Source organism: Drosophila santomea, chromosome 3L (assembly GCF_016746245.2).
Source record: "Drosophila santomea strain STO CAGO 1482 chromosome 3L, Prin_Dsan_1.1, whole genome shotgun sequence".
Lineage (NCBI taxonomy): Eukaryota > Metazoa > Arthropoda > Insecta > Diptera > Drosophilidae > Drosophila > Drosophila santomea.
Genome location: NC_053018.2, coordinates 16425057 through 16439321, shown reverse-complemented (window position 1 = coordinate 16439321; position 14265 = coordinate 16425057). Strand labels below are relative to the sequence as shown.

At 44.4% G+C, this 14265-nt stretch overlaps 5 protein-coding genes across 7 annotated transcripts; all 5 read right to left on the bottom strand.

Annotated features, from left to right (window-relative positions):
- Positions 1–371: 371 nt before the first annotated feature.
- LOC120448374 (period clock protein) lies at positions 372–683 on the bottom strand. Its single transcript, XM_039630344.1, has one exon. It carries the CDS (start codon positions 681–683, stop codon positions 372–374), a length of 312 nt encoding a protein of 103 aa, XP_039486278.1.
- Positions 684–1096: 413 nt separating this feature from the next.
- LOC120448372 (retinal-specific phospholipid-transporting ATPase ABCA4) lies at positions 1097–7166 on the bottom strand. Of its 3 annotated transcripts, XR_005616099.2 has the most exons (12): positions 6794–7165; positions 6247–6727; positions 4971–6185; positions 4165–4800; positions 3268–4102; positions 2962–3201; positions 2618–2906; positions 2233–2542; positions 1839–2164; positions 1722–1787; positions 1363–1612; positions 1097–1307 (listed from the first exon to the last, which is right to left on the bottom strand). XR_005616099.2 is itself a non-coding variant. In XM_039630342.2 (11 exons), the coding sequence occupies exons 1-11, from the start codon at positions 7012–7014 to the stop codon at positions 1429–1431; spliced, it is 4728 nt and encodes a 1575-aa protein (XP_039486276.1). In that variant the 5' UTR covers positions 7015–7166; the 3' UTR covers positions 1097–1428. The 3 variants fall into 3 exon arrangements, 2 of the variants coding, with proteins under 2 accessions (XP_039486276.1, XP_039486275.1); XM_039630342.2 differs by having other exon boundaries at positions 1097–1612; positions 2618–2831; positions 6794–7166; XM_039630341.2 differs by having other exon boundaries at positions 1097–1612.
- A 70-nt stretch (positions 7167–7236) lies between these two features.
- Positions 7237–9768, bottom strand: LOC120448373 (nucleobindin-2). The gene is made up of 2 exons (XM_039630343.1): positions 9387–9768; positions 7237–8926 (listed from the first exon to the last, which is right to left on the bottom strand). Exons 1-2 carry the CDS (start codon positions 9624–9626, stop codon positions 7475–7477), a joined length of 1692 nt encoding a protein of 563 aa, XP_039486277.1. The 5' UTR covers positions 9627–9768; the 3' UTR covers positions 7237–7474.
- Positions 9769–10186: 418 nt separating this feature from the next.
- LOC120449460 (probable ATP-dependent RNA helicase DDX52) lies at positions 10187–12208 on the bottom strand. The gene is made up of 3 exons (XM_039631932.1): positions 12078–12208; positions 10646–12024; positions 10187–10582 (listed from the first exon to the last, which is right to left on the bottom strand). The coding sequence occupies exons 1-3, from the start codon at positions 12138–12140 to the stop codon at positions 10240–10242; spliced, it is 1785 nt and encodes a 594-aa protein (XP_039487866.1). The 5' UTR covers positions 12141–12208; the 3' UTR covers positions 10187–10239.
- A 369-nt stretch (positions 12209–12577) lies between these two features.
- LOC120449468 lies at positions 12578–14123 on the bottom strand. Its single transcript, XM_039631940.2, has 2 exons — positions 13682–14123; positions 12578–13500 (listed from the first exon to the last, which is right to left on the bottom strand). Exons 1-2 carry the CDS (start codon positions 14009–14011, stop codon positions 12601–12603), a joined length of 1230 nt encoding a protein of 409 aa, XP_039487874.1. The 5' UTR covers positions 14012–14123; the 3' UTR covers positions 12578–12600.
- Between the last annotated feature and the right edge of the window lie 142 nt (positions 14124–14265).

Here is a 14265-nt window from a genome sequence, read left to right as displayed (position 1 = left end):
ACAGATGCTTATGACTTAAATAGAAAGCATTCAATAATATTTTATTCAATAAAATTCTGTTTAATACGTACTTATGCTGAGGTGAAATTAAAAACAGCCGATTCGTATTACTATATTTTTCAATATACCTATTCGTGTTATAGGTAATTTAATCGATCGACCTAAAAGACATGTTAAATAAGGAATTACTTTACATATCTTTCTGTCCAATGCACACATGGGTTCGCAGCGTAATCGAAAATTTTTGAAGTTTGTTTTTAAAAAACTTTAAATTTATTTCGGAACAAGATGCTGGCTGTTTATGGAACAACAGCGAAACGAGACGAACATGTCTGCAGACCTTCAGAAATATATTGTAAACTTTTCACAGACTAGCCCCTTTGGCGTCTTCGCTCGGCTTCTAGACGCCTGCGTCGAATTCTCCTGAGGATGCGCCTTCTCCGCCGATGTATTCTCCGGTGGTGCTCGGGCGCATCCGTGGTGGTGGTAGTGGTTGTTGTCGGATCAACAGTTGTCGTTGTGGTGGTTGTTCCGGTGCCGGTACCAGTCCCAGTCCCAGTTCCAGTTCCAGTTCCAGTGCCCTTCTCAGTAGTGGTTCCTGTGTCGTCCGACAAGGAGCACTCAACAAAAGACAGGCAGCAAAAGGCCATCACTGCAAAAGTCGTAGAAAGTAGTAGCCTCATTTTGAATGAGGTTGGACGTCTGGTACGTTGAGATTTGTGTGCCGTTTGAAGGCGTTGCCAGGCAATTTATAGCCCTACTCGCACCAATACTCTTGCTTTTTTCGTCGACGGTATGGAAAAATACAAGACTTGTTATTCGAACGCAAAATAGGTAATTACAACAATTGGTGTTTACTTCTTTACTTGAAGAAAACTGTTCTGTTAAGTCAAACAAACAGTAGTCTGACTAGCTCACATTAAAGCAAATATGTATTTTTATACACGCTTTATCGCATTAAAGCCTCGTTTGGTGCTCGTATACCTGTACTTCTTTATCTCAATACAAAATCAAACCAAATCAAACTGCTTTGCACTATTTATATCCCAACTAATGCTGTAAACAAACATGTTAATATTTTTATAGTCCTTTATTGATTTACCAGGCATCTATCTGACCGAAATTGTTACAAGTCTGCTTAACCCTCTTAAGCATTTTTTTTTTTTAATGATACCTTCTTATCTATAAATCTATGCAAACTTATATTAAATGCGAACATTACAAAAACTTTGTATCTTATTGTTCACTTCATTTGCAGTAGCTGTGAACAATTTTTGTGTGCAAGTCTTGGCCGAAACATTCTTGTCCTTGGGTGAGATATAGTAGATTTTGCCTATAAATGACAACCCTGCTTATAATTACCAATAATTAATATGTGGACCCTTCGTCTGTAATTGGAGAAGAACTATGTATTGTATACTGAGGCTTCTACTTCTTTTTTCTTCTCTCCTCAGCAATCTCTTCAAATACGTCTTCCAAAGATGGCTGTGATAGGGAATAGTCGGCCAGCTTCCAGGACCTGCGATTGCCTTCGACGAATTCAAAAATCTGCGACCAACTAGTGTCTTCGGGAATTATATATGTTAGCCTGCCACTAAACTCGTACTTTTCTCTAGAAGAAAATAATGTATGAAAATCCCGTACGAGAATATATAAAAATTTAAAAAAGAAACAAAAACTTATTAATGTGATATATAATGTGATAAAAGAATCATGCTTACTTTAGTTCTGCCTTGGGATAGGACTTGTTGATGTCCTCCTCAATTCTAGTGAGCATCGCCACCATTCTGAAAGCATCGTATACAGATACAAATTCGCTAATCAAGTTTAAATCTTACTTATCGTGCTCTTCATTTACAACCAACTTGAGCACCATTCCCTTGCATATTTTGTTTTTGACGTGCTGATTCGATCCCATGGCGTATATGCTGCCGTCCACCAGGACAACGCTTTTCGAGCAAAGGGCGTTTATCTCGTCCATGTTATGGGAGGTAAGCAAGACGGCCTTGCCCTGCTGAGCCACCTCGTTGATAATGATCCAAACGTGTCGTCGCGATGCGGGATCCACGCCGGCACTGGGCTCGTCCAAACAAATAAGTGAGGTTGCCCCACAGGCAACTGCAGCGTTGATTTTGCGTTTCGTGCCTCCACTGTAGTAAGTAATCTGAGGTGGCCATGAACAAATTTATCTATACCATTGATTAACCAAAGTCATGTTCCTTGTGCCCTTACCCTTTTATCCAAGTGCTTCCTGAACCCGAACTGATCGCTCAGTTGTTCACATCTTTCATTCAAGTGTTTGCTCGAACAGCCCTTTAACAGAAGGAACAATTTTAGAAGTTGGCGCCCGGTGAGAAACTCGAAAAATGAGTCAAATTGAGGGCAGTAGCCGATTTCCTTCATCGCCTTATTCCGATTCATTTTCATGCTATAGCCTGCGATATATATGTTTCCTTTATCGATCACGTGCTCGCCAACTATCATTTTGAACGTGCTGGTTTTTCCAGCGCCGTTGGGCCCAAGAAGTCCTAGGCAATGTTTCCTGAAATATATGCACTTCTTTCAGTTCGTAAAACAAAAATGAAATTTTAATTTATACGAAAATAAGTATACTCACGGTTTCAGAGCAAAGGAAATGTTATTGACTGCTAGGGGACCGCAGCCATACTTCTTTGAAACCTCATCAACGACCAGTGCCCGCGATCGTATTTGATCAGCATCCATAGCTCTTATTTTCTCGGCCTCTCTAGACACTTTGGGATCCTCAATTGAGCTCTTTGACCTGGTTGTGCAGCACCCTATACATCTGTACCAAATACAGCTGCCGTACTCTAAAAACATTATCAACATAAATATTATGATGGCCTCCAAAAGCATAATCAGCATCTCAGGCCAGATCATGGGATCTGTTACAAATAATTTGAATTATTGTGAACTAGCACTACGTTCTTCAAGACTCACTTTCGCACACACATCGTGGTTCTACGAATAAAACTGGGTTTATGCAATTCACTTGGTCAGAAGTTTCATTTGTTTCCGAAATGTAGGACCCGCACTGGTTATTGTAGCCGAGAACTTTTATAATGCTCTGATGGCAGGCTACGATGGGATGCAAGTTGGCAACATATATTAATACATATACGATTTCATACTTCAGCGCGAGCATTCCGAAACCCAAAATCAATGTCGTTAGTATAACACCTGATAGAAAGTTAGAGGTTTTAATTAAAATTGGAATGAATATTTAATTGAAACATTTGATCTTACTGCTAAATATTATTAAAGATACGATTAGAAATGAGGCCGCAAACGCAACTATCAAGAAATAGGTAAACATCAGACCCGCAAGTCCGGTGACCAAAAGCACGATCAGCATAAGGTACCAGGGCCCATATCTGTACAGGGGAAGCAGCAGGGCCAGCACCAAAATAAAATAGACCACAAAGTCGAAGGTTAGGTGACTCAGCCAGTAAGTGATCATCCCCAAACCAGAAACCTCCTGCTGCATCTTCATGTGCGATAATTGCTCTTGGATTACAGCATTCGAGAAAATAATCAAGGCACACCCCACAAACAAACTGACAGAGAGTGGGACTGCTATCATTTCAGGAGTGAAACCCTTCAATTCACTTTTCTCTATAAATGGAGCGCTAGTAACCTCTATGCTTATTTTTGGGCCAATGAGCTCGCGCGCCATGGCATTGTAGACAAGATTAAGAATCATGGGGGCCGCATGAACGTAGTGCATGGGTCCGACCCAGCCTATAAGACCCAGCCGATCCTCAGTGTCGATAGCCATTGGCATGAAGGTGATCTCGCGTGTGCCCTCTCTCGACTTCCAGGCATTCTTTACGAAGTCCTTAACTGGTTCGGATATTACCTTAAACTGGAACTCTCCCTTGATCAAAGACGCTATATACTGTAAACGACGTTCTTCCTTATATGACTTTTTTTCCGGTACTGACAACAAAATTGTGGCCCTATCATTCCCGTATTCGGTGATGTTCATGGTCTGCCTGCCCAACTCCTGATGGTTCTTGGCCAATATCAGCATAGTTAGATAGTAAACAATGGGAATCAACATCAAAAATATAAAGAAAACCTTTGTACAAAGTAGAAGATACATAAAAGTTTAATTAACTAAAATGTGGTCGGTCACATTACCTTGCTGTCATACAGTGCCAGAATCTTCTTGGTCATCATTGCTCTCCATTGCTTTCCACAGCTGCGCACATTTTCATCCCGATCCTCATCTTCCCCATTACCTTGATCATCATTATCGTCATCTCTTTTGTCAGCACCTCCCGTTTTGCGAGTATCGGCGTCCTCCGCCCCAAAGCTCATGAAAATCTCCTCCAGACTCACTGAGCTCATGCTGAAACCCCGAACACCCAAAGTATTCATTTGGCGCTCCAAGTCGCGGAAGAGCGAGGAAAAGGAATTTGACTTGCTCAGAGGCAGCTTGTAGCAAATATCTCGGCCCATGATACTGAACGGTTGGATATTACCCACATGGCGAGAAATCAGGGCAGTCAGCTGCTCCACGTCACATCGCTTCCTGGCTTCGCAGGTAAGCAAGCAGCTGGCATCTACCAGTTTCTTGAGAAATGACAGCGATCCAATGCATCGTAGCTGCCCATCGCTGATGATGACCATCCGATCACCCAGGACCTCTCCGTCGTCCAACTGGTGAGTGGTCAGGAGTATGGTACATCCTTCCTTCGCCTCCAGTATTAGTCTCCACAGCTCCCGCCGGGCGCCTGGATCCAATCCGGTACTGGGCTCGTCGCAGATGAGAACCTAACCCATATATGTATGTGTATGTGTTTATTATACTTTTTAATACATTGCACCTGCTGTACGCGTTTGAAGCTTAAGGAAGCTCAGGACGAAAGAAGTGTTTGTTAAAGATTGTCACAAACTAGCATAGGTTTTTTTTCGTTTGAAAAGGGTTTACATGACTACTGTACCTTGACTCCACCGCAAAGAGAACAGGCGACACTTAGACGCCGTTGGGTTCCACCGGACAGATTCCGAGCTGCCGATCTCTTCTTGTCCTCCAGATTAAGCTTCGTCAGGTAATTTTGCACCTCCTCCTTGACTTTTGCGCCCCGGAGTCCTCGAAGCCGGCTGAATAACTCAATGTGATTGGAAGAGCTGAGGTGCTTAAAGAGGGCATTGTGCTGCTGGCACAGACCAATGCAGCTCTGCGCCTTCCTCCGTTCCTGACGAATGTCAAAGCCATTTATGACAGCCGTCCCCGAAGTTGGCGGAATGAATCCGGCCACCATACTGATCAGTGTGGTCTTGCCCGCTCCATTGTGTCCCATTAGCACCGTGATCTGTCCCTCGAACATCTCGAAGCTAACATTCTTCACGACATCCACCTTGCCGAAGGTCTTGCTGAGACCTCTGATCTGAACGCCGGCGATCTTGCCCACGGGATCTGGCTCAATAAATTTGGGATCGGGACGTTCCTCAACTGGAGCCGCCTTGTATATGCCGAACAATCTATTAAAAAGCGCCCTATAGGGCACGAAACTGTCCGTGGAGCAGCAGTAGGTGCACGGGAAATGCCAGGGACGAGGAACCCCGTAAGTCCCAGGCCGGATTTGCTCGATATATAGACAAAGAAGCAATGAAAGAAAGCTGACCAATAGCATGACCAGCAGGATACAGCCAACACTGATCGCTTCTCCCGGCCATGGAATCTCGAAGAGATTACTCCACTGCAGACCTTCACCATAGTTCTCCCAACTGACAATAATGTTCATTAGCGAAACCAATCCAGAAAAATAAAAAAGGCTGCTGAAAATACTAAGTCCCACCGAATTATCGACGGATTCGATGATCATAACGGGTAATTGGGTTGCAACCATAACCAAGAACGTGATCAGAAGGATTCGATATGTTGTAGAGAATAAACTGCTCAATAGGAAGCCAAAGCAGGTGGCGCAGTGAAATACGACTAGCAGAACGACCAGTAGCATTGACCAGTGGGTGAAGGGCAGAAAGGATATCTCAGAATCTGGTAGGACGAGTTTCCAGAGCAATGTTATTGTCAATGATCCGATAAGGCCAATTATGAAGGTGTGGATGTACCACGCCACCCACTGCAGACAAGAGCCCACACCCATTTGCATCAGTGTCCCCTTAAGCTGGAGCTCCTTTTCCTCGACGATGGTCTGCCACATAGAGTATGAGAAACTTTGGATAATCTGAACAATAGAGCTATTATTCCGTTACCTTTGTCAAATTCATAGTCACGGCAAGGAAAACAAGTTGAATAACAAAAGGGGCCAAAGCTTTTAATAGCGTTTCCTTAAAAACGGGCGGGGAAGGAAGGTCCTCGATTAGTGGAAAGTTGAGATCCTTCTGGGTCTTATTGACTTCCTTAAGCTTGTGCTTGATATGAACTTGGCTCAATGCCTGCTGTATGGCTAAAAACCCGGTTTTATACAATGGATACTCTCCATCTGCTGCGTACATAATATTCACATTAAACTCAAGTTTATGGGGAGAACGAAGAGTGAAAGACAGTTTATCAGGCCATTCATTCCAGTTATCAGAAAATTCGATACCAATCACAGATTGGGATTTCTTCGAAAATTGAACCAACGCATTATTAAGTTTGTACTTGTTTTCAAAGCCTTTGGAATTATTTACTTTAAGCTCTGCCACAATTGACTTGATCAATTTAGTATTGGGTGAGAAATAAATATATGAGCTATAGGAATAGCAACATAAAGTTGTATCTTTAAATAAATGGGAAGTACATGCATGATAGACTTACGGAAATTTAGAAAGACACAGCGCAGTTGGTTTCGGTTCCGTTATTTGATTACTGGTTTTGAGTGTCGCAAAAAGCCGAACACACATACAAAGTAAAGGGAAGATGGCAAAAAATAATAAAAGAACGATCATGTAGCGTTTGCGGGCTTTGAGCATTAAGAAGTCTTTCCACACAAGCAACAACAACTTCGTAATCCAGTTCGGAGGTTTGTGGTCAGCCATATTGCCGCTTTTATGCAAGTTTTTTTAGTAATTTTATCCAAATACCTTGAATGTCTAACAGTGTTGTCAATAAACTAAAAGCAACTTTGTTTAATTTGTGACTGACTCAATAAACGTTTTATTTAAAACACAGCACGGTTTCGTTTCTTTGCATTCATTTTGTATTTGATGTTTAGGTATTAACTCATATGTACACAAAATTCGTTAGAGAATTACATCACGGAAATGCAGAGCTACGGGATAAGAGAAAAAAGAGTACAAAAAGAATGAAGTAGAATGTAAAAGACAATGCGGTAGTCATTACGACAATCAGTTACTTCATCGTAAATTTTCCACATAATTATAGTGAGATATTGACTTTAGTGAGCTATTTCAGTCCAATCACATTGTGTTCTCGTTACCAGAAGTGTGTAATGCTTTGCTTACATGCCCCAAAAGAAATGCGTTCGCAAGGGAATGCTTAGTGTTGCTGATTTGATGATTCTTGATGCTGTTTCTGCTGTTGCTGCACCGGCACCTGTTGATTTTGCACGGGCGGAGGACTCTGATTGTGGAGCTGTTGTTGCTGTTGCACAGGTTGCTGCTGCTGTTGTACTGGTTGCTGCTGCTGTTGTACTGGTTGTTGCTGCTGTTGCACAGGCTGTTGCTGCTGTTGCACAGGCTGTTGCTGCTGTTGCACAGGCTGTTGCTGCTGTTGCACAGGCTGTTGCTGTTGCTGCTGTTGCACAGGCTGTTGCTGTTGCACAGGCTGTTGCTGCTGATAGACTGGCTGCTGTTGCTGATACACAGGCTGATTTTGGTAAACAGGTTGCTGTTGCTGGGGGATCTGTCCTGCGTGCTGGTAAACCTGGTTGGGATGCAGCTGCACCGGCTGTTGTCCGTTTCCGTACTGCTGCTGCTGGTATTGCTGGGCATACTGCTGTTGCTGCTGCGCGTATTGCTGTTGCTGCTGGGCTTGTACTTGGTCAGGATGCTGGTAGTGCAGTTGGGCGCCTGGTGGTGCCTGTTGGTAGGCCACTCCTCCTGGTGGTGGAGCAACGTAGTATCCCTGTGGCATGTTCGGGTGCGGTGGCAGCTGGCCTTGGGCAATCAGGCGCTGCACTTCCTCCTGCCGCCGGCGTTCGTACTCCAGATACTCCTCGTGCGTATACTGTTGCTGTCGGTCGATGGTCTCCCATTCAGGGTCCTTTTGGAATTCTTCCTTGTTAGTCTGCATCATGAACTCCTCCACGCTGATCAAGCCGTCATGGTTCGTGTCCGTTTCCTGGAAGTAATGCTCGCGCATACGCTCCATTTCTTCTGCCCGCTCCCTCATATCATCTTCGGGCAGATCACTTTGATACACTTTATCCAGTTCCTTAACAAACAGAGCCTTAACCTCAGCTTCGTCCCAGTAGCCATTGCTGTCGACATCGTGGATCGAGAAGAAGGTCTTCGGGTCAAAGTCGTTTTTGTCCATGTGGTCCTGTTTCTCCCACACATCCTCTAATTGGGCTTTGTTTCCGGGGTGGTGCAGCTTCTCGTGGTCCTTGTGCTTTTGCTCCTTCTCGTTGATCTCGGCCTCAAACTTCTTTCGCGACTCCTCATCCATCTCCCTTTTCTGCGCCTCACGCTCAAACTCTTTCTGCATTTCATACTCCTTAAACTCGCCACGTCGCTTGCGGTCCGCTTCGGCCAGATCGTCGGATGTCTTCTGAATGAGCTTTCGCAGATCCTCGATCTCGAAGGTATGCTCGTTGTCGTGGTCCAGATGCTGAGACACCTTCAGGTGCTTCCGGTCAATGTCGTTGGACAGCTCGTACGCTTGGTTTGCCAGCTCTCGCAGACGCTCCACTTCGCGGCGCTTGATCTCGTCCAGCTTGGTCCGCACATGGTGGTTTACATAGTCCAGCTCCTGTGCGATCTTGCCACTCTGTAAATTAAAATTGATTATTAAGCAACTGCTTGTGTCATTCATATCCAGTTAATAAAGAGACTTAAGGCTATTAAATTACATCTTTACATGTTAATTAGAAATATAGTTAAAGCGAAGCGCACTTAAATTATAAATTCCATTTGAATGTATATACGATAAGTATATATTTTACATTTTTTAACTGCCTGCAGTTCTACAGTTACAGTTACAGTTCTAAGGAAATACGCTGGACTGCTTACATTTAGGTAAAAGGCGAGCAATCCGACGATTATGGTAACAGAAATGTCTTTATCTGACTATTTGTAAATGCATTTCGGTAGGATAAGCTCCGAATGTAAACGAATCTGCTACTAATCGGTGTATTACTGCAAAGGTAATGTCAATTTAGCAACAAATGACTATAGTTGCGTTTCGAGACGTGAAATACATAGTTCCGGGAAGTCTGCGTCCTACTCACTCGAATGTCGGCCTCGGGCGCTTTGTCCAACTTCTTACGGAACTCGGGATCCGCCTCAAGGGCCTCGACCACCTCCCGCAGGTAGCGCTCGTACTCCAGGGCCGTTTCCACGTCGGCGGTGGCCGGAGTAGAGGACTCCGTCTCCTTGTTAGCCTTCTTGTTTTGCGTCACGGGCAGGGCGAAAGTAGAGGCGGAAATCGCAAGCAGTGCCAATCCCAGCAGGGCCACGTTCTGCGCCATGGCTGCAAGTACGTGTGTCTGTCGTGTACTTCCCACTTTTGCCCAATGCAGGCCGACAACTGTGCAAATATCTCCACAAATAACAAATATTCACAAGAATATTCTGACGTGTCGAAATTGCGTGAGACCTTACCGCACTAGCTAGAGAATACATGCAAGTCCATGCAATAAATACCCAAACATATGGTAAATATACCGGGAATATACCACACTTTCAGCCAAAGACGCACACCATGTAGTGTTGGAAAATACAAGAGCTATTCGGCAAAAATTCCTAAATAAAAACTAACCAAGGTAATAGCCATTTCTTTTTTACATTTAATAACATATTTCATTAAATAATGGTAGCCTAAAAAACATATATCAGACTTAAGGTAATTGAACCCCGGAACCCAGTAGGTAGTTCCAGTCTCAAATTTATATATAAATATATTAAACTGCTTTCCAAATCGTTTTTCGGTAAGATATCTGATTTGAAACATAATCGCTACCTTAATGATTCAGTGTGAATCGAAATTCGATACAAATTTTTAAGTACAACGTACAAAATATGAAAGCGGTTAAGTCAAAAAGTAGATACATTTTTTAATACACTATACTTTAATTTCGCGTATTAAGTAGGAATATTTTTCCTTTTTGCTTTCGACATGTTTCCTTTCTTTTTTTCGACTGGCTTGAGGTCTGCTTTAATTTTGCTCAGCTTCTTCTGCTTTGACTTTGAATCTTTTTCATTGCCGTTCCGATTTTTAAACAATTTTTCGGTTCTTTCAACTTTTTTCAGTTTAGCGGATTTGTGCTTCTCGTTGCTTTTCGTCTCCGGTCGTATCTTGGTCGATATGTCTTCGCGATCCAAAGGTTTCTTGGCTCGCATCTTGGCCTCCGATTTTCGAACCTTCTTCATTTGCAGCATATATTCCGGAACGGATCCCCCAGAGTTTTTAATTATAAGCGCGATGCTGAGGGATAAAAAAGAGTTTTTAAATCGGGCGCTACTAGCTCGTTTTGTAGCGTGGAGTTACCTTCTTAAATTTGATGTGTCCTCTTGTGTGAAAAACGTAATTGCCCGACCAGGACGTCCAGCTCGTCCTGTTCTGCCGATCCGATGAATGTACGAGATGGTGGTGGGTGGAAAGTCGTAGTTGATCACCAGATTGACACCCTTAAAGTCAATGCCGCGGCCCATGAGCTCCGTACAGATGAGCACCCAAATGCTGCCCTCTCGAAACGCTCTCACACAGTTGTCGCGCTGATGCTGACTCCTTTCGGCATGGATAACGTCCACGTTGATGCCGTCGTAAAGCAGCTCCTCGAACAGTTGCTTGGCGCGCTCCTTGCTTTGAACGAAAACGAGCACCGGGGGCTGGAGTCCTTGGCGCACAAGGTCTCGCATGGCCACCAGCTTACCGCCCTCGGATCCGACGAACAGCAGCTCCTGTTGAACCGTTTCCGTGGCGCTATTTTGCACTCCAATGGTGATGCGCACTAGGTTTTTGAGGTGACGTAATGCCCATTTTGCCACTGGCACAGTGTACGTCGCACTAAAAAAGGCCACGCATTTCGTTGGATGCGAGCACGCGGCATATATGTCGTCTAACTGCTCTTTGAAGTTGTTTTGCCCTTCCTCCATCAGGCGATCTGCTTCGTCCAGCACAAACCATTCGACGTGGGACAAATCCAGCAAGGGTGGCTCCTGCTGCAGGAGGAACCTCACGCGGTTTGGCGTGGAGACAAGGATGTCGTAGCGTTGCTTGCATTCGACACCATGCTTCTGCTTGGCCTCGCTCACCTTGCTGATGAAGTGGGTGCGCAGGCCCGTTTCGCGGGTTAGCTCCGCACACTCGCGGTAGATTTGCTGGGCCAACTCGCGGGTGGGAGCAAGGACTAGAGCCCTCAGTCCACTGGTCTTGTGCACCTTTAGGCCATTGATGATGGGTGTGAGGAAGGCCAGTGTTTTGCCGGATCCAGTGGGTGCACAGGCCATTAGGGCCCGTCGCTGGAGGAGCACAGGCAAGGCCTGCATCTGAATCGGCGTTGGGCGATCAAAGTTGCGAGACAGTAGGTTCTGCTGCAGGCGAGGCAGCATCTTAAAGTCTTTAGTCAGACTACCGAAACTGTCCACTGGCGGGGGAACATGCTTGCCCAGCACACTGATGCCGTACTGCTTCCGCGTTTCGTTCGCCTCATCGACTGCCCTTTGAAGCTCTAATTCCTTGGGGGACAGAGTCTTCTCTTTCTTAGGCTTCTTGCGTTTGGGTTGATTGCTGAATGCCCCGTCCAAGAGGCGGAATTCTGTGGAGTCTTCATCATCCTTATCTGACTCTTCGTTTTTTGCCGGCTTCTCATGTTTAGAAACTTCCAGTCGCGGCTGCGGTTGGGCTGCTTTTTGGGGAGGCTCCTTCTGCAACCGTTTTATTCAACTTGTGAGCATTGCTATTAAGCAAATACACTTACCTTTGATTTCTTGGTGAAGCGAACGCCCGCCGTAATCAATTTAAATATATCGTGCTCATCCATTTTCTCGAAAACAACGCACGTGCAATTGTTTTGATTCTAGTGCTGTGCTACCAGATCGTTAAAACTTGTACATAACAGAGCGCTGTTAACTGCAACAGCATATTAACCCTTAAATGACCCCTTATTTAAATTATTAATATCATACTCATATAATCAAAATTAAGCTATTGTAAAAAAAAAGTTTTAAAACAAATTAAGATCTTTAATGAAACAAAACCAATTTTTTTTTTAAATTTACCTATAATGTAGATTATTTGAATTTGAGAAAACTTTTTTCTTAACTTAAATATATAAATATATAAAGCTGATATATAATTGAAATATATATTTTATATATTTTGGATAATAATTTAAATTATTTGTTTGCTGTATGACAATCCACACTTTAATACTATAAAAAATAGTTCAAAAGCGCCCTTAAATAATAGAAAGCAATATTCATTTTATGCGAAACACTACTTTATTCGCCTGTCTCTATGGCCACCAGTTCATCAAGGAGCTCAACCCTTCGCTGCAGTCCCTTGGAGTCCTTCTCGCTTCCCCTGACACCCGCCACCACCCCGCCCCAACTAAAGGATCTATGTCCAGGGTCCTCCAGTCCATCATCCAGGTACTCCTCGCATATGTTGTGCATCGCACAGATGCTCTCCACAATGAGGCGCACCTCGTTCAAATCTCGGGCCTCTAGGGCGTACAGGGTATTGAACCGTCGGGCTAAGGTGTCCAGTACCTGTTCCGCCAGCTGAAAGGCGGGACGTAGCAGTTCATTGAACACCGCATCCTTGCGGAAGCACTCGGCCTCAATGGGTCGCATCAGGTAGGATTTGAGAGGAAACACCTCATTCCCGATGAGATAGCTGCCCGCCGGCATGGTCCTTGGATTCAGGGCCAAGGTCTGGCCAATGGGTGAGTCCTCGAAGCTGTACTCCATGGCCAGCTCTACGTAGCAGTCGACGATCTTCCGCTCGGCATTGCAAATTAACTGGAGAACCACCGGCACATCAGCGTGCTCCGACTCCAGAAATACGTCCAGACGCCTCAGCGTTATGATGCCGAACAGTTCCCGAAAACAGCGCAAGTGCTCTAATTTCTGGTACCCCTGCAGGGTGCTCCGCTGGGCCGCCAGTGAGTTTGGCCACTTGATGAAGCTCTCGTAATTATCGGAGATGCAGTGCCAGAATGCCCGCACTACCTGCTGGCAAAGAGCCCAGGGAAGTCGAAACTTTCGGGCGATTTCCTCGAAGTGCTCGTCGGTGGACAGCTTCCACAGGGCCAAGGACACCATGGTCTGCGCCGGCGGAGCAGGATAGCCTGGCAACGCGATTCCGCATAAAGTTTTCTCAAGGGTTTGCTGTATTTTCTGAAATAAATAAATTGTGCCTATTATTTATGTTTTTACTTTATGCATTTGCATGCTTGTGGTAATTTTAGGATTAGGTTTTTTATACAAATTATAATTTTAATCGAACGTATAAATGTTGTTGAAAATTATAAAGGTTCCAGACATTCCTTGTAGATTCTGAACACCTGTCCATATTTACCAGGAATGTAAGTTTGCGCATGTGGAGGCAGGACTCGAACTGGGCATCCGTGTAGCGGTGCAGGAGGTTGAGTTCCGGGTGGTGCCACTCCAGCTTGGGCAGCTTTAGGTCCTCTTTTTGGTCCTCCGGATCCTGGGAGATCCTGCGCTTCCGACTGGATGACAACGCCCGTTTCCGCTGCATCAAAGCGAAAATCTCAGCTTCATCGTCGTCCTCGTTAAAGGACAACAGTGGATAACTGCCTGAATTGATGTCCACGGACGGCTGGTCAATAAGCAAATCCTTGGTGATTATAGACGCAATGTTGGCAAGCACAGCGCGTTCCTCCATTACGAGTCCTTTGCAATCTCCGAATTTTTGGTTCGTTTTCCTGTCACCCGGCTTTATCAACCCCCTTTTTTGATAGATGTGTGGTATTTTAAATCAGCTGTTTTTGTAGATTCCAGTGTGGAAAACTACGCTTTTTGTAAGCAAAATTATTTTTAGAATAATTTGTTTTTTTCGAGGTTGATAGCATTTGCCGAAAGTCTTATATTTTTATCCAAGCACTTAAATTATAAAATTCAAAAATGTTATTTTGCTTA